The 23,701-nt window shown below is 43.0% G+C and overlaps 2 protein-coding genes across 2 annotated transcripts; one reads left to right on the forward strand and one right to left on the reverse strand.

The window, feature by feature from the left end:
- Positions 1-25: 25 nt before the first annotated feature.
- sgsm3 (small G protein signaling modulator 3) lies at positions 26-11,521 on the reverse strand. The gene is made up of 21 exons (XM_037475593.2): positions 11,348-11,521; positions 8,138-8,211; positions 7,935-8,020; positions 7,694-7,757; positions 6,787-6,998; positions 6,517-6,624; positions 6,046-6,189; positions 5,754-5,949; positions 5,370-5,515; positions 4,863-5,096; positions 4,574-4,756; positions 4,339-4,494; positions 3,953-4,007; positions 3,782-3,831; positions 3,472-3,624; positions 3,039-3,109; positions 2,449-2,497; positions 2,154-2,239; positions 1,908-2,030; positions 1,660-1,720; positions 26-1,298 (listed from the first exon to the last, which is right to left on the reverse strand). The coding sequence occupies exons 2-21, from the start codon at positions 8,142-8,144 to the stop codon at positions 1,215-1,217; spliced, it is 2,268 nt and encodes a 755-aa protein (XP_037331490.2). The 5' UTR covers positions 8,145-8,211; positions 11,348-11,521; the 3' UTR covers positions 26-1,214.
- Positions 11,522-15,550: 4,029 nt separating this feature from the next.
- On the forward strand, positions 15,551-22,090 carry LOC119221673 (uncharacterized). Its single transcript, XM_062566208.1, has 3 exons — positions 15,551-15,926; positions 16,094-21,334; positions 22,038-22,090. The coding sequence occupies exons 2-3, from the start codon at positions 16,783-16,785 to the stop codon at positions 22,088-22,090; spliced, it is 4,605 nt and encodes a 1,534-aa protein (XP_062422192.1). The 5' UTR covers positions 15,551-15,926; positions 16,094-16,782.
- The last annotated feature ends 1,611 nt before the right edge of the window (positions 22,091-23,701 follow it).

Below are 23,701 nucleotides of genomic sequence, written 5' to 3' on the forward strand. Positions count from 1 at the left end.
CTGCATTCATCTCTACTAACTCTTCAAATGTTAATGCGAGTGACAAATATTTTAAGTTGAAACATTTAACAGGATTATTTTTCCTCCAATACAATGAAACTGATTTTGAGCTACATTTGCCTTTTACGTGTCACAGATGGAAAGGGGCCACTACGGTACACAGCAGAATATTGTACATTGATAATCACCATTTGATTTATGAAGGCTACAATAGCTACGATCATGTTGGTGGTTTTCTGGAAGTTAGTTGCTTCGCTGAAGCAACGGGACAATTTCAAGCACAACTCCTGCGAGATGTGAATAGCGACAACACATCTTTGCCATCAGCAAAGTGGTCAAACTGGAAAAAAAAGTATTTATATTTTTGTTATGTAAAGAAATGATTCTCAAATTCCCATTTGCAATAAGGGTCAACAACCTAAAGAAATCAGTGTTTTCAAGTAAGTCATTTTGAATTGCTTTAACCGGCATGGGAAAATTTAGTCAAACGCAAAATAGTTTTACTTTATATACAAAAATCTTCCAAACTATATGCAACATTTATTTAGTATAGGTTGAAACACTGAAAGTATTTATCTGCTTCATTTACATTCTTGTGTTCACCACCACTGCTGCTCAGGTAGAACACACACCCATAGTCTTGTATTACAATTCAAAAAGGCTTTACTTGGCATGTGCAACATTAGTATTTAATGAAATATATTAGTGGAATCAATTGTATTGAGGTAAGTAGCATTCCTCTCAAAAATAATTTGTAACTTTACAGCTCCATGTTCAGGAATGTTGCGTTTTGGTCTTCTCATCTGGGAACTTTCAGAGCGATTCAGGACCCACCGCTGCATCTCAGACACACACAGAAAGAGGCCGGACTGTTCTCTACTGGACTGTTCTGCTAGTATGCATCGCTTTCAACGCGCAGTGCCACCTCTTACACTGGGTTGGAATTAAAAATAGAGTGCGCAACTTACTGCACTCGCGTGGGCGCATACAAACGTGTCCGACGCTGGAAGGTGGCGTGAGGAGTCTGAGAGAAGAGTCACTGCAGCAGACAGTGGTGTCTGATTTATAATTGACTGTGTGACAAACAGGTGAGGAGACATCAGCTCGAGACACACACACACACACACACACACACACACACACACACACACACACACACACACACACTCGCACACTCCCTCTCTCACACTCCAGGACGGAGTGGGATTCAGCGTCTAGCCATCTATGTCCCAGCTGAAGAGGTGATGTTTCACCAACATGTCCTGCACTCCCTCTTTCAGAGGCCTCTGCTCCTTCTCCTGCAAAGGAAAAGTGGAACACTTTCACCGGAAGGCAACATCAGAAATATGGAACACATTGTGGGTTTTTGAACAGTTTGAGAGGATAACGATTGATGTGAGTCCATGCTATGACAGACTTAACACCATTTAACATTTTGCCTCAAGGTTTGAAATGATCAAATAGAAAAAAAGTGCAGGAGTTTGAGTTAAGACAAATGTCAAGTGTAGATTTGTTTGGTGGTGCCAAAGATCAGTCATAGGTAAGCAGATATGTAAACTAGGCAAACAACTACACTAAAGCCTCTACAGTCCGGAGGCAATGCAGAACCAACTCTTCCATATAACAGCCTGAACAGAAGATGTTGTGTAATCTGCTCACCTCTTTCTTGTCGGGCAGCTCACAATCTTGGGAGAGGCTGAAGGCAAACTTTGATAGCACCCTGAGGAGACAACAGACCAGTCATGAGTTCTTTTATTGGTCCGGTTAAGTGTCCATATTCAAATAGAAATTAAAATTGTCTGTGTTCGTAAGACCCTTTTTGGATTTTCAATTGTAATTTTAAACTACCAAATAATGTGGAAGTACAGTCCATGACGATTGACTGTAGTTTGTTACGCGTTTCTTACCTGAGCTCACACTTTATCTGAACCCATCCAGGACTGCGAAGGAAGGACCACGGATGATACCACTTTTCTACAGCAGCCATGCTGGAGCACAGCACCTCCAGCCACAGGTGCAGCACTTGCTCACTGGGAGGAGGAAGCACGTTAAAACAAAGCAATTTGAGGATGTGCGTGTTAAATCCTACTTTTCTATAGTGCGCGTGTGTGTGTGTGTGTGTGTGTGTGTGTAGATCAGTCTTGAGGACTCACTTGAGGCCGACGCAGGCCAAAGACCTAAACTTGACATCCATCTGGGCGTGTGCGGTGTCGTGGCTCATGTTGACGGACTGCACCGCCTGGGAAGAGACGCATAGCGCTCATGCACGTCGTATTTACATTCATAAGGCTGAGGGCACGGACCGCTTTCCACAACACACGGAAAGTTGGGAACCGCGACAAACTTCATGTCCATTATACTGAAAGTCACTTCCCTTTAATCTTATCTTCACACTGCGGTCATAAATTTAGCTAAATAAACACTTTCAGTAAGTGAGTAAATTCTTACTCTGTAAAGCAGCTCCTCCGGTGTTAGAACTTTCCCATCTTCATCTAACCTGGAAAAGACCGTAAACGTTTCATCATGAATAGTTTTTTAACCCAGCTGAGCTACATACAAATAGACCTAGACGTTGCCTTAAATTTAACTTTAAAAGCATGATTTATTAACACAAGACTGAGTTAAATAGCTGTCATGCATTATGGATTTATGGGTGATATAAATTAAAAAATAAGAATAGCAGATGTAACTGACAGCACGAAGTATGGAGGACAACAAAAATATCCGTTAACAGATAACACCATAGATCCATAAATATGCAAACATAATTAGCTGAAAGTAAAGAATTAACAACTAAAATATTTAGCCAACTGACAGACTAATGGACTGTTACCATAGCAACAAAAGTCTAACCACAATCGGGCCTGGATAACTTTCCTACCTTAAATAAAGTCTTAATGTTTACACAGCTGTAAGCAAGCCCAACTTGACAATCTAAGACTCATTTAAGCAGAGTTCAAAAACACTTGACGTGAAAATATAATCACCCACAGCTATGTTAAATATCCCCGAGGACATAGAAGACAAACCTACTTTACCTGTAGGTTTTACACAGCACTAGTCTGGAGTAGACCGAGTTAAAGTCCCTCTCTACCTCTCTGCTGGCCGCCTGACAGAAAGCAAGAAGACACAGAATGATCAAGTCCTTACATTTTTTTTCATTACTTTTTCAGACTGAATATTTTTTCACTTTATATTTTTCTTCCTTGACATTTTTTGACCATATTGACTTTATTTTAAAAAAAATGTTTTTTTTAACATTTCTTTCTCCCTCAAATTTTTTGACCAAATATATTTGAGCAGATATTTTGACTCTTTATTTTTTCCCCCCGACTTAATTTTTCAACCTTATCTTTTTTAAAACTTTTATTTCCTTTTTTATTATTTTTTATGTTATTACATTTATTTATTTTTTTAGATGAAAAAAACAAACTACATTATGATGCCACGTGAACAGAAAGGCTCTCCCACCTCTTCTATGAATAACCACGGATGACACGGGCCTCCCAGTATCGATGGCTTCTTGAGGCCGTGCTGAAAAATGGCCTTCAGGGCGGGACACAGAGTCCCCCTGGCCAGGTCTGTCACGGCCTCCGTCACAGAGTCATCGCCTGCTAACGAATACTGCGGACAGACACAAGAGTACCAATCACCTTTTGGACAATGACAATAATAGTCAGGAAACTGGTCAACAACGACATAAATATCATTAACATTCAAAAGGATTGTCGTCTTATCATAGTAACAGAAGTTTAATCCTGCTCATTAATGGTATCCATACCTCTTTGCTTCTTTCATCTAGGATCTCCACAAATTTAGCTGGGAACCAACCTGTTAAAATGAGCCACAGTAAATTTCTTTCAAAAGAACTTTTTTTAACTAATTAAAAATAAGTCAATGATCCAGATAGCAACAGTGTGTGTGTTGTTCATGCATAAGAAAATGCACACACCTCTAAGGCCATTGAGCTCTCCAACCCAACAGTGCTCATCTTTCTGTGAGATGATCTGAAAGAGAAACAACGTTGCATAAGTTTCAGAGGGGAGGTTGTAGGTACAAGAGAAGTCTGGATCAGACTAAACATCTGAGTGGCAGGTGGATAAAACAACACATCAACAAGGAAACTACGAATTGCATTCTCTAAAATGTGACTATTGCCAAGAGTAAAGCACATTTACACCCGGTGAACAGCAGCGCAACCTCGCTTAATTATTTACATTTTGATGACATCAGAGCCGCTCTAGTATTTACAGCTCGAGTATATTGTTGGGAACAACAAGGACTAAGGTTTTACTTGAATGTGTGTCTGTGTGTGTGTGTGCGCAATTTGTGACTCACAGTGATGATGTCATTCTTCCTGAAGCCAAGCTCGTCGTCATCATGCCGCTCAAAGTCCAGCAAAGCCTTCCCCCGTCTCCGTCGGTTTTGGGACACCACCAGGAAGTTCTCGTGATCCCGCTGGTGGCTCTCCATGGAATAGTCAGGAGTCAGCTCCTAGAGGCACAGCATTCGGTTACTAGAGGTGGCCTGATGTGCCGTGTGAGTGAGTGAGTGAGTGAGTGAGTGAACTCACGGTGCTGGAGTGGCGTGGGTCCAGACAGTGGAAGTGCTCTGCAGTGAGAGTTATGGCCTCTCTCAAGGCTGCCACCAACTCCGTCTGCTTGATGTTCTTGGATTTCAGGGCCTCTGCCTCATCCTCCCCGAACAGCAGGGAGCTCAGGGTGGACTTCCTGCGCAGGGACTGTCTTCTCACCGCCTGAACACATGCAGATCGGCTATTTGTCTTGCTTTTTTTTAAATGGTTTTGTAATTAAAACTAAAACACAAACATGAAAAAATAATCTGTATCTCAGCACACTAACTTTGTTGAGATTAGTGTTGATATTGGGGTTGTGTCCGTTGTTGAGCTGGGCCTGTTCATTTAGGATGTAGGCGAGGTGCTTGTGCCGGTGGGCTTCCAGTGTTTCCTGGGAGAGGCTCCCTGCTAGCCTCATGGCCTCCCCGAGAACCGCGGGCCCGTCTCTCAGCTGGCCCGGCAAATCCGAGAGAGTGTTAAAAATGGATGCAGAGTTCTCTGATGACACAAGCTCCTCCTCCTGGGGTCGAGAGGGGGAATTTGAAGAGGATCAATACTCCACAAAAACCCTCTTTTTGTCAGCAGAGGAGGGCAGCGGTGAATACTTGATGTGGGACACTTTCTAGCTACAGTAGTGGGTCTGATGGTGTCGCCGCCTCTGGCCCTGCATTAATGAGTCTGTGTGGGTGAGTGAATGTTGGCATGCGTTTTGAAGTGGTCAGCATACTGGGAAAGATTTCTAAAAATAGAAACAGTTCATTTTCAATTCAAGGACATAAAATGTGTTTAATACCTTGATTTTCAGCATGCCCAGTGTGACCTGGAAGAGTACCAGTGATCCCTGGTAGAAGAGCAGGTCCCAGATCCTGAGGAGCAGGCGGATGTCCACCACACTGGCAAATGATGTCAGGAACCAATGCAGCGTAATCAGCGACAACTCTGGATGGACAAAGAGGAAGAAGTCAAGTATCATACGGGATAAACTGTGTATACCTGTTCCACACACCAACTGATTCTGAGGATGTAATTCACAGCTTTCTATCAGATTTTAAATGAACACACAGAAGCCAGGTGAAAGGTTGACGGTAACCTTTTGTTCTTCCTTTTGTTCAGGCTCCTGTCGTCCTTCGGACCACCCACACCACATCTGAACCTGCTGCATAACACCCGTCCTTACCTATGTCGTGCTCCTGCAGAAGACGGTCGAGGGCCGGCAGGTACTGAACAATAAGCTGGCGGAGCACCCGTTGGTCCGTTTGGACGCCCAGCAGAGTGGAGGAGAAGTAGGACGGAGGAAGGAGGTCTTCGATAAGGGCACACATCATCCACAGCACATCCTCCTCCTCAAGAAAGAGCAGCAGACAGGAGACCACCTAGGGGGGTGGGGGTCAAGACAGAGGCGCCAGGAAGACACCATTACATTTCACTGTAAATGTGATGATGGTGACACTTAAAGTGAGTGTTCCCACCATGCCGGTGCCCTGGCAGTACCCGATGTCTGGGTAGAGCCAGGCCAGACCTCTCAGTACCCGCCTCAGCCTCGGCACGCCAACACTGGTCATGCTACAGAAACACGCATTGGTGGGCATCGTCCGTAGGAGGTCCTTCTCGATCTGAAGGTTAGAGGTCAACAATGAAAAGTCACATCCAGATTACAATTAAAAGGCAGGAGAGGAAACACTACACAAAACGTAATAAAGACCTCGTATTCACCTTTATTAATGAGGATATAGTCAAGTGGATTTTTTTTAATGACAGTGTGACAAACCTTTTTCTGACTTTATAACATTTAGAACCACAGTAGTTATAGATCCATCACCCTCATCTGTCTGTATCTACATGCAAGTATTTATTTGCCATTAGGCTTTATTGATGAACTATCAACCAATCAAAGTACAATACTTGGTTAAAGTGTTTGGTTCCATGTGTCAGGCTTCTACCTGTTTAGCAGAGCTGGTGTCTTCATTAGAACTGTTCTTCACGATTTCTCTGTAGGAGATTTCAGAGGTCCTCTTCTTCTGTAGTGCTCCAGCCAGACGCATCCAGAGCTAACGGACAAAAAAAACTGTTTATGTGCCGTTTTGTGACATTAATACCCAACGGCAACTGTAGCCTTCTAGTTTTTAGGATTTACTTTTTTTTTCTTCTCCATCCCCATAAATAATTGCCTGGCTATCGAGGGCAACACGAGTAGGTGTTGTTCACTTTACCTGTGGCCTCATGCTGTGCGGTATGCCACCGAGCACCAGGGAGCGCAGGCGCTCAGAGCGCGAGAGGACAGGATCGATGAGCTCCCAGGTCAGGTCGCCCACCGCGTGGTTGTGGGAGAACTCCAGGTGGGCTTGCCAGCGCAGTCGCTGCTGGGGGTCTTCCCGCTGGGGGGAGCCTTCGCAGCCCAGCCAGGACTTGGGCTTCCCGTTGTCTGAGTGGGAAGAGAGTCATTCAGCCGGGTTAGTGGGTGCTGGGTGTCAATCAAGCTGTTAACTGGAGTGGAAAAAAAAAAAAAAACGTTCCACCTCTTGAATTGAGGAAGGGGAAAATAGCATCATCAAGCACATTTGTTATGTAACTAATGATGATGAAAGCATGTGAGGAATAGGGAAGGTGTCTGGATAAGAGACGGGTGGTGAAAGAACAAAGACAAAAATAGAACTCAGGCATGCATTGTTCACTTATTAGTTCAGTTTGTTCTTTGTATTACCATGTTAAAAAAGGTTATACTATGACATTGTGTGGACAAATAATACACCAAGAAACATCCAGATGGAAGTACTTTTTCAAGAGTGATGGGTCCAAAAATCAGTGTTATTTTTATTCTTAGTGGTAGATTAGATATTTGTGACATTTATTAACTGATTTAGTGACTATTTTAGTTTGTTAGTGTAAGTTTGTACATCCCGTACCAGAACAAAAACTCCCCCGCGCCGCCCTTAGGCAACAAAAAAAAAGCTGCAGTCATAACCCTGAGATCACATGCACTTAGTTTGTGTGCATAATGTAGCCTCTATGACCAATTATGCAGATTTTCCACTTGTGTTTCCTGACTGGGAAACAGGGCTTCATCAGAGGTAAAAGGTGGAATGAGAAGAAATGTGTTAATATGAGTCAACACATTACCTTCAGAGTCCACTTTGAAGCCAAACTCATCATACTGGAGTCCAGGCTGCTCAGAGGGCTCTTTCTGTGGAAGCAAACAGTGAAGATGACTGTGGAAGACAGTGCTGAAGAGGACCACAGAAGCTATTCTGGTCATTTGCATTGTTAACAGATCAGATGTGAGTGTAACATAAAGACAAAATCCCTAACAGTACTTGGTTAACTATTGGTCGAACAAATACACACAAAGTTCCCTCCTCACTTGATGGTACTTGGCTAAAATGTCCTGGGGCCACATGCTTGGGGTGAGAGCAGAGAACGGCCCTCCAGGAGCTGGTGTGTAGGTGCCTGAAACAGAGACCAATCCACACATTAGAAAAAACAAAACAAATCAAACACAACTTATTGAAAAAAGTTATTTGACAAAACAAAAACAAGTAAATCTAAATCCCTTAAAACATTTACCTGACATTTTGTTGGTAGTCGAGTGAGCAGCTTCTAGACAAATATCAGAGAAAGGTCAGCAGAAGGCTCCCACTCTGTAACACGAAGCAGAAGAGAAGTAGAGGTGTTAAGTGCAATCAAATCATCTGCTTAGTCATCAACAAGAACATGGTAAATATTGAAAAGAAAATCCACCCAAGGCAGAATAAATTAAATTAACAAAATAGCAATGTCTGAAATCCTGTCATTTCGTGCCTTGTCTACTTTTCCTGTCATTGATTTCCAGTTATTACATTGTACCTTCTTCAAAACTGCCCCTTTGCTGTAATCCTCACTGCAGATTTTAAAGTAACGTTACAGAGTCCAGTTACAGAGCGATGTTCTTTCTTGGCGTACGACTGAAGGAACATATGCAGAGGCTCTAAAAAAGTTAAATAAGTGAGATAGTAAGAGATTGGGAGAGAAAGAGGGACCTTGTGGTTCTTTTCTCGTGGCCGTATGACTGCTGTATTTACCCGAGGCTAAGCTCACGTAACTGGGAGTGAGTGTTTATGCTCATTTGTAAAGATCCTGGGGGAAAATGAACAAGTATTCTGTGAGACTCTGTTTTTTTTTTTTTTTTTTACTGTGGTCATTTTCTTAGAGCACCACTCTGTCTAAAAAGTCCTTCTATTTATATTGTATACTAAACCAATAAAGGGCTCAATAAGTATCCAACAGATGCAGGTTATTGTTGTTTTTCTACTACAACTCAGAATTAGATACCTGTGATAATAAGTGTTAGTGTACCGCATTTTAAAGCATGTTTTCCAAACTAGTCATTCGTCCTGTAAAACAGATAAGTGCCCCGAGGTGAGATTAAACTCTGGTTATGCCACGTATTAAGTGTGTGTTTTGGTAAATGTAAATGGTAATGGTGGAAAAGTGCACCTGCTTTTTCGTTGATGAAATTCCAGCTCTGCCTGTTGGCCGGTAACAATGAAAACCTTTTATTAAATTGGAGCCATATAAATGTGTTTCTGCTTCAAAAACGCATATTAAATCAGGAAGTCAGTCAGTGTGCAGTGCAGCTGCTGTTCAGAGGTTTTCTAGGAACACCAAATAAACTCAAATCAATTGATTCTTATCAGTATTAAAGATAGTAAATATCTATTGTTACTATAAGGGTGCAAACAACGTCGGTATTAAGCGTCACGGGAGGAGACACCATTTGGAGCGGATGGGGCTGAAATGACTGCAGATGAGGCTCTCCGGCATGCACACAAACCCTGCCAAAAGGATTCCTTCCAGCAGCCGGCTTGCAGCATCTGAAATGGGATTTGGGACTTAAGAGAGATGAGAAATCAATTTGCGGTTGGGAGGATAGCCAAGTCCTTTCGGGCTCTCTCGGGGGAGTACTGGGCGTCTGGATTGACTCCGTCACAAGAACACAAACCTTTCCGTCATCTGCCAAGTAAACCAACACGAGAGAGCCCCGCCCCCCTCTGCAAACTGTTTCTATTGCCAATCCAACTGCAAAGTTCTGCAGCAAATGAAAGCAAAGTGTATACCTGAAACATTATTTTTTTTTAAACATATCAACGAAGGGCTTTATGGTCAATTTATCTTACAAATATTTGTTGCATTAGAAATGCCAAACAAATGCTGCGTTCCGCCTGTCGAATGCATGAATGGACTGCTTTTCTTTTCTGGTAAGAAGGCATAGCGGCTCGGATTACGTTGGAGTTTTTAAACCATTGGTCCGACTAACAACCACATTAAACACATCACCGGTGATTCATGAAATTGTACTGGTATTTTTTTCATTTGTATGAAAAAAAGCACTGAATTAAAATGTTAATACTCATTTTAATAATTATTGTCAGACTTCAACTACAATCCCATTCTAATGTGTCTAACATTAGGAATGTTTAAGGCAGGTTTGGTAATTATTAAAGGAATTTGAGGGTTCTCCTTCAAAAATAATTAAACGTTTTATAAAATGAACCATCTGATTCAAATAATAGTATTGACCTCGAAACTCTAGAATCAGTTGGCCTTTTTTATATAACTTATACAAATCCAATTTTGCAATTTAAGTAGTTCTACAGAAGAAACCAAATAACCTTCAGCAAGAAAAGGACTCGTCTGGGTTCATAGTGGGAAGCTCTTCCATTTCCCCCAGAACACAGGAAGATATTTTCCATTGTTGAGGTGTGGCCGAGATCACCTGTTTGCACACACTGGTCAACACCCTGTTGCAAATAAAGCAAAGAGTAAGATCCTGCTGCACAGGCAGGGGAAGTGTGTGTGTGGCGAAAAGTCCTTCTTTCTTCCTTCCTATTTTCCTCCTGATAACGAGTTTGCTGGGCGATAACCCCCCCCCTCCTCCCCCCAGTGGTTCCTTCCAGTAACCACAACAATGGTGACTCATGTCCCCCGCGCCTGAGTACGCCCACATAAACCAAGTGGACTCCGCTTTGGCTGAATAATGACCGACAGTCCTGTGTGTTTTTTGTCAAACTGTGTGTGTCTGTCTGTCTCTCACACTCACACACACACACACACACACACACACACACACACACACACACACACACACACACACACACACAGGTTGAGAGCGGTCTACACAACCACATGCGTTTAAAACCGCCCATAAGACATTTGACTAAATGTAGCAACAATTGACTTCTGCAGACCAACGTGAGGTATTCATGATTAAACACACACACACACACACACACACACACACACACACACACACACACACACACACACACGGCGGTGCGTGGCAGCGAGCCGCATGAAGACGGTTCAACGTGGACCGATGGTTCCGTTAAACCAGGTACGTGCCGAGGAGGTGAGTTAAGAAGAAGGTGTGCACGGAGGTTTGTTAGACATGCATTTTTTAAGTAACGTTAACTGTTTCTGCTTTTCAATGGAACGTTACGTCAAACCGCTGCTGACGTCAAATGCAGGAAAATATGAATATATGAATCGAACAGTAAGTGTGTTATGTCTCCAACGAAACACGTTTGACCGACAATACATAACGTTACGGAAATTATAGTGACAGTTGCACACAACGTATCCATGCCAACACCTTAATGAAACCTCCAACGTCATACGATGTAACGTCATTACCCGAGTTGTCAACTGTTAGCCAAACATGCTACTTTTCGCTTTTAGCTAGTCGGGTTAACAGTTAACGTCAGGTACAATGGACATTAGCCTGCTAGCATAACTTACCGTGACATTTTTCTTGTGAAAGCACAAGGGTTTGGTTTCTTTCCTTGAAAGGGGGGACGTCACCATATGTTATGCCATCATTCGTCTCCTATTTGTGATTTCGCTACGGAGTGCACCTGCTAGCGACTTGTGTCTCCGCTGTATCCTTACGCCGTTTAATGCTTTCCCTTTCCATCCCGAGAAGTAGTTCCCGATCCCGGAACTACACTTCTCACAGAACATATCCTTCCGCGTAGGAATAGCTGGATGACGTTGACACACGTAGTTATTTCTGCTCCATTCATACATTAGTTTCCTCATTTATTCCATTTTAAAAAAAAGAAACCAGTTACGATTCCTCAGTAGCCTACCAATCTTTATGTGACATGAAAAAACCTCCGGACCGTTATAAGTATAGGAAAAAAACACGAAGGAGCCCAAGTTGTTTGTGTATTTGTACATTTTGAATGACACGGTTGACCTGTTGAATCATCATGCTTTATAGTAGACGTGTGATAAATCGACGATAAGAGAAACAACCCTGTTTATATCAATGCTTTTTACTTGGAATATATATTCCCAATATAATTTTAGATAGATATATAATACCATGTCACTGGTGGCTATTTAACACGACTGCACCACCTGATGTCTCTAGGGCAATGAGTGCTACACCACCTTTACTCATTCATTACACCTTACAGATTACATAACCCTCCAATATTACAGCTCCCACAAGCCTCCATCTTCCACCACCACACCGAAAATCTCATCCACACACCTGCATCTCAAGAAAAATAGTATAACTCAAGTCAGGGGTGCACTCGAAGTCTGAAATTGGCCACAGGGGACCAAACTCTGTGCTATCTAATATTAGTTAGTGGAAGTCAGACCAAGTGGGCATTCAATTAAATTATTAGGTATTCTCCTGTACTGCTGGACTACTACTGTCCCATATAGTCTCCTAACAGAGAAGTCATTAATCGTTCAAAATGCAAATCACGTGTCTCACTGTGTTTTTACATACTACTCTGATAGGCGACAGTTCGTGCATCACTTTTTGCTTTGCACAGTCATCTTTTGACTCACGCAGACCGCAAAGGGAAAATTGAGGTTGTTCCATTTCTTTGATATTTCTTTTGCCTTGCATACCCTTCCCCCTCTCTCTCTCTCTCTCTCTCTCTCGCCCTCTTCCCTCTCACCCCCCTTCCCCTCAGCCTCTTCCCCGTGGCACATCAGTGTAACGCCTTTCTGTTCTTTCTAACCCTCTTGCGTCGCTCGCGTTCACAGTTTGCTGCACTGTGAGTGAGTCACATCGTTAGAAAGGCTGCCGACCTTGCCCACAGCTTGTTGCCCAGACAGCCTCAATCGTGTGTGTTCTCCCTACATGTTCCACCAGTCCCCTCACTCCAGCTCCTCCCGGCCACATCTGTCTGCGTCATTTCGGATATGATGATGGGCACGCCAGCAAGGCCTGGGTCTTCACACTGCGGTTGCCATGACGTCAGAGAGAGAGACAGATAGAGAGAATAGCGAGAGGGAAGGAGGAGGGAAGTGGGGGGATGAGGAGACAGACAGAGCTCAAGAAACCAAGAGGGGAGGGGTGGTAGACTGATGGAGAGAAATAAAGATGTGATAGGTGAAGTGTGGGCGAAACAATTTGTTTGGAGCATGGCATCCAAACAAGAAAGTGTGTGTGTGTGTGTGTGTGTGTGTTTCTGTGTACGTGTTGAGGTGAGCCGCAAGAAAATAAAAGGGCAGGTGTAAATGCAACAAAGAGGTGGAAATTAGAAGGAAGACAGGAGGCGAAGAAGCGTTTGTTTTATATTTTGATCTTGGGGGAGGAACATATATGTGGCTTTTTGGTCAGCACAAACGCTTGCACGCATAACAATACCGGTTAATTTGATCAGATGAAAGAGATTTTTGATCCAGGCGAGTCCGTAGTTTGCATTGGACAAGAGAAGAAAAGAAACGGAGTCGTTCACAATATGTTTTGCAAGAGTGCACACTATTTGCTGCAGTCTTGCAGCTTCCCGTCCCGACACAAGAGGGCGCTGTTGCATTGCCCCAGCCAGTTTGCCTTTACCCTGTATGTGTACAATATTTGATTTGATTATATTGTAAATATAATCGAATCAAATATATGTAAATATGTCTATGCCCACAGTATACATGTGCGCATAAGCATACATTGATGAGGAAGAGGGATACTAGTGCGTATTCACGTATGTGTACGGATACTTTCCCCACTGGGTTTTTTTTCCAGCATGCATGATCAAATCACAGTAGGGGGCGTGATTCCTTATTATTGGCACAATTTAAACTAGACAGAAGTCATTTAGCCACCCCCCCCCCCCCCCTCTCCCCTTGAGCAGAACACAGCGCGTACAGGTCAGTGGAACCTGCAATGATGCACCCTCTGCCTTTGGGATGGTTTAAACACAAGTCATGCATATAAGGCTGGCTCCGTCTCTTGAGCTGGATCATGGGGCGTTCACACAGCTGTTCCCCATGTCTCTGAGGGTCTCTCCCGCGATGAGGAGGATTGGAGGTAAAGGTCGGGGGCTCTGGGGCTACGCACTGCACTGGCAACTGATTTCTCCTGGGTGTTGAGATGGGAGTGGCAGCTCTTTGAATTTACGATTCTGTGTTGTTAAATCTATACTGCATGTAGGGTGAAGCATGTGTACGGGAAGAAAGATCTTCAAGGAATGCAGAGAAATATATTCTAATATCATATTTGCTTTTTCTTACTTACTGAGTCAAAGGAAACACGAGGAGTAAAGAATGGTGAAGGAGGAGTATCATGACCTATTTCATGCACATATATGAATTGTACATTCTCTCTGCCTAAGCTTGTTTTATTATTTACTGAGGCCAAGTCATTTCCTAAATGATGCATTTGGCCCTCAAACACGTTCACACGCGGTGGGGTTGATGTGACGATAAGGAGGTGAGAGATACCACAGTTCCAGAGGGGGATAAGCCCGTAGTGACTATGGAAATGAAGAAGAGGGAAGCATAGAAGATGGATTTACAAAGTGAGATATTAAATGCAGAGCCAAAGAGGAAGAGATACTTATCACAAAGCTACAGAACACTGCCGCATAAAAAAAGGATCTAAATGCATCACTACAATGCTAGTGCCGTAAGAGCAAATCTATATTCTGCATTACCGCAACCGAACCGCAGTGTGGTTTCCACTGATGTAAAATGTATTACAGCAGTCATCTCGGTAGAATATATACAAGTATAAACATCAAATGTGAACTAGTGTCCTGGGAGCAGCTCGGTGTCCTCGCTAAAGGACACTTTGAACTGGGGATCGAACCGCTAACTTACTAATTAAAAGACAAAGCTCTCCGTCCACTGAGCACATCACAAGGATCACAGCAGGCATTTTGAGGTTCCCTCAATACTAAAATAACAGAGATGTGTCTGTACAGCACTTACTGTGCGTCCCCTTGTCTCTGTCCATCTGCTGTGGCCATTTGTTGGCTGGGATTATTCTTAATTCTTCTGCCATTTGTCTTAGTGATAGACGCAGGCCAACGGATGTAATAGCCTCATTAATCCCTCTAACGTGCTCCCTCCCATCTTGTATTTATGACCGTGAATGTAACGCTTGTTAAACCTCAAACACCTTGTTTGTCGTGTTATAGTGTGTGTTTGTGTTTGTGTGTGTGTGTGTGTGTGTTTGAGTTTGTGCCAGTTCAGATTAACTCACAGCTGACAGATACGTCTAAAAATAGTGTGAATCAGAATCCATTACAAAAGGCGAAGACAGACAAAATATGTAGATATAATGTTCCTCAACCTATTATTTCCCTCAGTCATAACATAGACTCTTTATAAGTATAAGTTATGACATAATTAACACATCTTTACCTAGGATCAAATGTATGTGAATCTCTGTTCCTCCATGGTTGTGAATGACTTTGTGTTGTTGCTGGGTTTATTCTTAAAAGCTGTGCTTTAGTTTTATGGGGTTTCCAGGTTGTGCGTTTGTCTAACAGGAGATTGAGGCTGTAATGAGAACACTTGTTTTGGGCTGGGGGAGTCCCTTCCGGTTATTTCTGTGGAAAACATGTTTTATTGTTTTCAGGAATTAGTTTGAAACAAAGACCCGCAATCATCACCATGCGATAACTCCACTCCTCACAACCTTTGTGTTACAAAACACGTTTTGCCAGTTTCATTTCATACTCCGCGAGACGTTTGTAAATGTCTGATTTAAATTGCAATTCTCCTACACAATATTCTATTCATGTGTTACGAAGGTCCGTTCTGCTTTTATTTTGAAAAGCTCCGTTTTCTTCTTCTTGTGTGTTTTTGTGACGCTAACTTCCTGCTACTTACCATTTGCAACGTGGAAGTCACGCATCGTCGAAGCAAGGGTAAAACTTATAAACTTATTAGTTATGTATTGTGTTAAATACATTCGAATGATGTAAAGAGAGTTTAAATCATAATTTATTTCATTATTTTGTATTGTTCGTACCTGTCATTTCAAAAAGCTCCTAATTATGAGGGTGTGCCGAGATGCTAGCTGGTGGAGGAAATTCTTTTGATTAGCGCCCTTGGAGAGCGGATTGAGGTATGAAGGATGCATGTGATGTTTTATTTGTCAGTGTTTTAAACATATTTCATTTCACTTTAGCTAGTATTTCAAATAATTTGTATTGAGTGTAAACATTATTTTGTATAAGTTAATTGTTGAAACTACATAGAAGCATTGTGTATTTCTTCTGTTTCATTCTGTAGTTTTCACGGTGTTCATGGTGTTCAAGATGTTTACGACGTCATGGTGCTTATGGTGCTCGTCGAGAGAAACAAAATAAATCAACACCCGTTTGAAACTCTCTGCGTCTTGATCAAACAATCCGAGGGGCCGCTACAGTGAAAACTCATCGCTGCACCAGCCCTGCCATCCATGATGAGAAGCCGACGCCATCTCATCTGAGGTCCAACTACCAGCCAGTTTACTTCGCTTCCAACTCCTGCACCCAGACAAGACGTAAAATGGACAACATGCTTAAGGTACAACTAGAGATGCAAAAGGAGACACTGGATGCTAAGGAGCAAAAAGACTGAAAAAGAACTATTTCCACACGTGCAAGCTTACAGCATAACTGAAGCGAAATAAATAATAACATGGTATTATAAGGTCAATAATAACTTGCAAGCTAAGACTCTGTGCCTAACGCTTCTAAAATGGTGACTATTTCAAGAAACTGACCCATGTACTTGTGTCATGTGTATTTAAGAAAGAGTTGAAGAAAAATCTTGTTGTTACTGTTCATGCTAAAAAACCTTTGGATGTACATAATCTGTTAATGCCTGACATAAATATTACTCTGTGGTAAAGGATAACTGCAGCTTACAAGTGTAAATTCAGGCATAACACAACCAAAGGCTACAATCGAAGTAAAGCAGCAGCACAAACAATCAAGATGTCACTTAAAGACACACCATGCAGGTCCAGCTCACGTGAAAGAAAGCTAACAGAGAAAGGCCAAGAGATGCATGACCAAGACACCAGGAAACGTGAGAAAGCATTTAACAAGACCTATGACTCTTGGAGGCTGGTAGCAAGGGAGACTAGAACAAAGTTAAAAACCCTCTGTTCATTGGAAGACCTTAACGAATTACAGCAAGGCATTCAAGCCAAGCATGATGACGTAAGCCAGCAGTATGAACCCATTCTACGTAACAGTAATACCACACCAGAGATTGTAAAGAAAATGGATGCTTGTGTTACACTAACAAGGGACATTTGTGACCTCATAAGTGGCCGTCTAGAGACTATTAATCAAGATTATAATGACCAACTTGAGAAGGAAAGGGTGAGAGAAACATTAAACAAAGATGAATATGGGTCTGTCTTTGGTCACACCCAAACTGAAACAGTAAGCTCAGCAAAGTCACCGGAGAGATTGAGCAACCGCTCCAGCTCAGTTAGTACCCACAGCAGTAGAGTAGATGCACAAGCAGAGCTTGCGGCTAAGCTGGAACAATCAAAGGCCATGAAAGAAATCCAAGCGCAGCAAGCACATCTTCACAAGTTAGAGGGTGAATGGAAGCTTAAAGAAGCAAAAATGTTGGCAGAAATGAAACAAAAGGAGGTGGAAATACAACAACAGTTGGAACAAGAGAGAGCCAAATTGCAGCAGTTACAGGCAGAAAAGGACGTTGCTGTAGCAGCAGCTCGTCTGAGAGCATATGACGATTTGGAAGGTTTTGAGGACCATGATGAGGAGATTAATGACAGAATGCAAACTGAACCTCGATTAAATCCTGATGCTGCATCATTCCAACCTCACCAAGCTGTGACTATGAGCCAGGAGTCTGTCAGTCTGGCCCAAGCAATCGCCAGCTCATTAAGCATGAATCGCTTGCCGGTCCCTGAACCAACTACGTTCAGTGGCGACCCTTTACAGTTTACCGATTGGAAGATGCAATTCACAGCTCTTATTGACAGAAAACCCCTCCCACAAAGTGAGAAGATGTTTTATCTAAAAAATTATCTTGTTGGAGAGGCGCGCAAAGCTGTAGAAGGCTTCTTTTATAGAGATTCAGAGAGCGCGTACAGTGGAGCATGGAGAGTCTTACAAGACAGATATGGGAACCCGTTCACCATACAAAAGGCTTTCCGAGATAAGCTCATGAGGTGGCCAAAGATCAGCACAAACGACCCACAAGCGCTACAACAGTTCGCTGACTTCCTCCAAGGCTGCACTGAGGCGATCCCACACGTCAAAGGACTAGCTATCCTTAACGATTGTGAGGAAAACCACAAGTTGCTTAAAAAACTACCAGACTGGATTGTGCGCAGTTGGAGTCGAATTGTTGTAGATGAACTTGACACATCTGGAAACTATCCAGATCTTGCATGCATTACAAAGTTCCTGAGCAAAGAAGCACGGATAGCCTGCAACCCTATTGCTTCTCCATGGTTGATAAATTTCAAGGCCACAGATGAAAGATCACCAAAGCGAGCCAAGGCTCTCAACACAAATACACAAGCCAAGAGTTCCGTTCAGGAAAAACAAGATACACACGTCAGTAAACTTAAATCGCCTTGCTCCGTCTGTAAAAGTGAAGCTCATAACATCACCAAGTGTCCCATATTCGCAGCGAAAAGTGGTGAAGACAAAAAGGCATTCATCTGCGAAAATAGGCTATGCTTTGGGTGCATGAGGAAGGGTCACATTACCAAAGATTGCAAGAGACGGCACACATGCGACATATGCAGCCGTCGTCACCCAACCTGCTTGCACGAAGACAGGAAACAAAGACCTGTGGAAGCGTCAACGAATAGCTCTCCTTCCACAGAAAACCATGCCAGCTTGGAAACGCATAAGGTCGTATCCCATGCATCAACACACCATGCTTCTGCTACCTCGAGTATCGTGCCAGTCCTTGTGTCTTCAATACAAGAACCACACAGAGAAGTACTTACGTACGCAATACTGGACACACAGAGTGATTCAACGTTTGTCTTAGAAGATGTACTTGACAAATTGAATGTAGATACCCAACAAGTACAACTGAAACTGAGTACTATGACAGCTATTGACACAATCATATCGAGCAAGAACGTCCATGGTCTACAGGTTCGAGGACTGCACTCCAAGAACCACATCCAAGTACAGCAAGCCTACAGCCGTGATTTTATCCCGGTGGACAAGTCTTACGTCCCAACGAAGGAAACCGCATTACGGTGGCCGCATCTCAGACATATAGCAGATAAGCTACCACCCCTTCAAGACTGTGATGTAGGGCTCCTGATTGGATATGACTGTCCATCAGCGCTAGCTCCTCTTGAAGTTATCATTGGGGACAAAAATCAACCGTTTGCACAGAGATCAGAACTAGGATGGAGTATCATAGGCACATCAAACCCCCACCTAGACAGACAAGGAAGTCAGAGCTTTGTGCATCGGCTCACAGTAAAAGAACTGCCAAATCCATCGGCGACAGATGTTCTAAAGACCCTAGAATCGGACTTCACTGAGAGAACTTATGAAGATAAATATGTGTCTCAGAATGATGTTCGTTTCATACAGTTCCTCAGTGACAACATCACTCAGAAAAAGGACGGACATTATCAGATGCCACTCCCTTTCAAGAGCAACACGCCACCCAACCTACCAAACAATAAGAGGCTAGCAACAGTTCGCCTGCAGTGTCTTAAGAAGAAACTAAAGACCAATAAACAATATTATGATCAATACAAAACATTCATGGAAGAAACAATTAACAAGGGTGATGCAGAGCCTGTCCCTACAACATCTGAGGGAGAGACAGAGTGGTACCTTCCGCATCACGGCATCTATCACCCCAGAAAACCAGACAAACTGAGAGTCGTATTCGACTGTTCAGCCAAATTCCATGGTGTTTCTCTAAACGACACTCTACTAACTGGGCCTGATCTTATCAATCCACTGGTAGGAGTTCTTTGCCGCTTCAGAAAGGAAGCCGTAGCGATCATCTGTGACATCAAAAGAATGTTTTATCAGTTCTCAGTCACTCCTGAATCCAGGAATTATCTGAAATTCCTCTGGTGGAAAGGTGGAGATTTGGAGAAGGAACCACAGGAATACAGGATGGCGGTTCATCTCTTCGGAGCTGCATCGTCTCCAGGATGTGCCAACTTTGGCTTGAAACATCTGGCACGGCAACACAAAGCCACCTATCCGCTAGCATCAACATTTGTGGAGAAAAACTTTTATGTTGATGACGGGCTAGTCAGTGTCCCATCGATCGAGGAAGCCAAGAAACTTATCACTGAGTCACAGGAGTTGTGCAAAAGAGGAGGCCTACGCCTTCACAAATTCAACTCAAACGAGGAAGCAGCTCTCACTTGCTTGAATCCCTCAGAAAGAGCAGCAACCATCGAACCTCTGGGACTGGATCCAACCCCGTCAGAACGTGCACTCGGCATTCAATGGTCAATTAAAACTGACACTTTCAGCTTTAATAGCAGCTTAAAAGATCAGCCTTCAACCCGGCGTGGTTGCCTTTCGGTCATTGCCTCTCTGTATGACCCACTTGGATTCATCGCTCCATTCAGCCTAACAGGAAAGCGTATACTTCAAGAGCTGTGTCACCGAGGCATCGGGTGGGATGATCCACTCCCAGAAGATATGATGCTACGGTGGGAGGAGTGGAAAAATGGTCTGCATAAGTTGAAAGAGGTTTCAATTCCGAGATGTTACCAACCGTATGACTCCCACAACATTGTTAGAGTCGAGTTGCACCATTTTTCGGATGCCAGCTGCGTAGGATACGGTGCATGTTCTTACCTCAGGTACAAAAATGACATGGATGAAGTCCATTGCAGTCTTGTGTTGGCAAAGGCAAGGGTTGCACCCTCAAACGTCACAAGCATCCCGAGGCTAGAACTCACGGCAGCTGTGGTTTCTGCAAAAGTCAGTGTCATGTTAAAGACTGAACTTGACATAAAGATTGATGAAGAATTTTTCTGGACAGATTCACAAGTTGTGCTTGGGTACATTAACAATGATGCCCGTAGGTTCCACATATTTGTCGCAAACCGCGTTCAGCTGATAAGGGATAACAGTGATCCCAGTCAGTGGCACTATGTGGACACCGCAGAAAACCCGGCAGATCATGCCTCCCGAGGTCTTCGTGCTTCAGACATTCACTCAACAAACTGGTTGCGAGGACCAAAGTTTCTCTGGGAGCGCGAATTACTTCTAACACCCAGCGCTCCATCAGAATTACTCGTTGGTGATCCGGAAGTCAAGACAATTCAGGTGCTTGCAACAGAAGTCAAAAACTACAATGACATCCTCAGACGTCTACGTCAGTTTTCTTGGACGACAATTCTTAAAGTAGTTGCAAGAATTAAGAGGCTTGGGGTTAAAATGAAACAACCCAGTGAGTATGTGACTGTTAAGGAGCGTGAGAACGCTGCAGACGAAGTGATTAAGATCATACAGCTGCAAGCCTTCCCTCAGGAGATAAAGATGCTTCAAGGTAAAAGAGACCTCCCAAACTCAAGCTCTCTTTTCCGTCTCGACCCTATCTGGTCTGAAGGACTCCTCCGTGTTGGTGGGAGATTAAAACAGTCATCACTCGGTCACAAAATCAAGCATCCAGTCATCTTACCAAATAACAGCCACATCACCAAGCTGATTGTATCCCATTTCCACGCTAAGACATGCCATCAGGGTCGAAGCCAGACTTTAATGGAGCTTCGGGCCAATGGATTCTGGATAATTGGTGGGAGCAAGTTGGTTGCAAAGCTGATACACACTTGCGTGTTTTGCAGGAAATTGCGACGGCCAACAGAGAGACAGCAAATGGCCGAACTTCCCAAAGAACGCGTTGAAGCCTCGGCACCTTTCACATACAGTGGCATGGACTGTTTTGGCCCTTTCATTGTAAAGAAAGCCCGCAAAGAATACAAAAGATATGGCTTGATTTTCACATGTCTGTACTCTAGAGCTGTTCACATCGAAATGCTTGAAGATTTGTCAACAGACTCGTTCATCAACTCATTGAGATGCTTCATCAGCCTGAGAGGAGCTGTTCAGCAACTGCACTGTGACCAAGGCTCTAATTTTGTTGGCGCCAGAAATGAGCTCAAGGAAGCACTTAAACAATGTAACACTAAACTACTGGAAACTTTCCTGACTGAGAAGCAATGCGAATTTGTCTTCAATGCTCCCTCTGACAGTCAGGCAGGAGGCGTCTGGGAACGCCAGATCAGGACTGTCAGAAATGTGCTGAATGCCACCTTTGCACAGTGCCCAGGTCGACTGGATGACGCCTCCCTGAGAACACTGCTGTATGAGGCCATGGCTATTGTTAACAGCCGCCCGTTAACAGTAGATGGAATCAATGATCCACAGGCGCCGGAGCCTATAACACCGAATCACCTCATAATGATGAAATCTAAAGTTGCTCTTCCTCCTCCTGGAGTATTTGTCAAGGAGGATCTGTATGCGACAAAGAGATGGAGAAGAGTTCAGTATCTCATCGAACAGTTTTGGAGCCGCTGGAAAAAGGAGTATCTGCTGAACATATCTTTGAGACAGAAATGGCACTCACCTCAGCGCAACCTAAAGGTGAATGATATTGTCATTATTAAAGACGACAACCTCCCAAGAAATCAGTGGCAACTTGGACGAGTTATTGAGACTGTTCAAAGTGGTGACGGCTTAGTTCGTCGAGTCAAAGTGCAAGTTGGGGAGAGGAAACCCCATAAAAAACAAGATCCTCCCTCGAAGCCCTCAATTATTGAGAGACCAATCAAGAAATTGGTGCTCCTCCTTGAGAACTGATTGGAAAAAGGCAATTGACAACACAGCACACACTGCTTTATTAAGCATGACGTTATATAGTTATACCTCTGAATTTCAGGCTATTCATTTCTTAAGAGTCGAGAAATCCAGCACCATTCATTTACTCTTTGCTTATTTGTTCATTCATTGTACTAGGATTTGGTGGGAGTGTAAATGTCTGATTTAAATTGCAATTCTCCTACACAATATTCTATTCATGTGTTACGAAGGTCCGTTCTGCTTTTATTTTGAAAAGCTCCGTTTTCTTCTTCTTGTGTGTTTTTGTGACGCTAACTTCCTGCTACTTACCATTTGCAACGTGGAAGTCACGCATCGTCGAAGCAAGGGTAAAACTTATAAACTTATTAGTTATGTATTGTGTTAAATACATTCGAATGATGTAAAGAGAGTTTAAATCATAATTTATTTCATTATTTTGTATTGTTCGTACCTGTCATTTCAAAAAGCTCCTAATTATGAGGGTGTGCCGAGATGCTAGCTGGTGGAGGAAATTCTTTTGATTAGCGCCCTTGGAAAGCGGATTGAGGTATGAAGGATGCATGTGATGTTTTATTTGTCAGTGTTTTAAACATATTTCATTTCACTTTAGCTAGTATTTAAAATAATTTGTATTGAGTGTAAACATTATTTTGTATAAGTTAATTGTTGAAACTACATAGAAGCATTGTGTATTTCTTCTGTTTCATTCTGTAGTTTTCACGGTGTTCATGGTGTTCAAGATGTTTACGACGTCATGGTGCTTATGGTGCTCGTCGAGCGAATCAAAATAAATCAACACCCGTTTGAAACTCTCTGCGTCTTGATCAAACAATCCGAGGGGCCGCTACAACGTTTCCCTTTTAGCCGTGGATTTTATTCACGGCTCGCTCGACTTCTTTTCCATTAATGAACTGTTGAGCTCGAAGGTTCCCTTGCCACTTGCAGCCAAACATTCTACCAATAGTCCGCTTATATCCATGTGCAGCTGCTGCGTCGCAGTAATAAAAAACGTATGCTTACTTTTCTAATTGTCTCATCAGTTGTTATCATTATCCTT

The sequence above is a fragment of the Pungitius pungitius genome, chromosome 12 (assembly GCF_949316345.1).
Source record: "Pungitius pungitius chromosome 12, fPunPun2.1, whole genome shotgun sequence".
Lineage (NCBI taxonomy): Eukaryota > Metazoa > Chordata > Actinopteri > Perciformes > Gasterosteidae > Pungitius > Pungitius pungitius.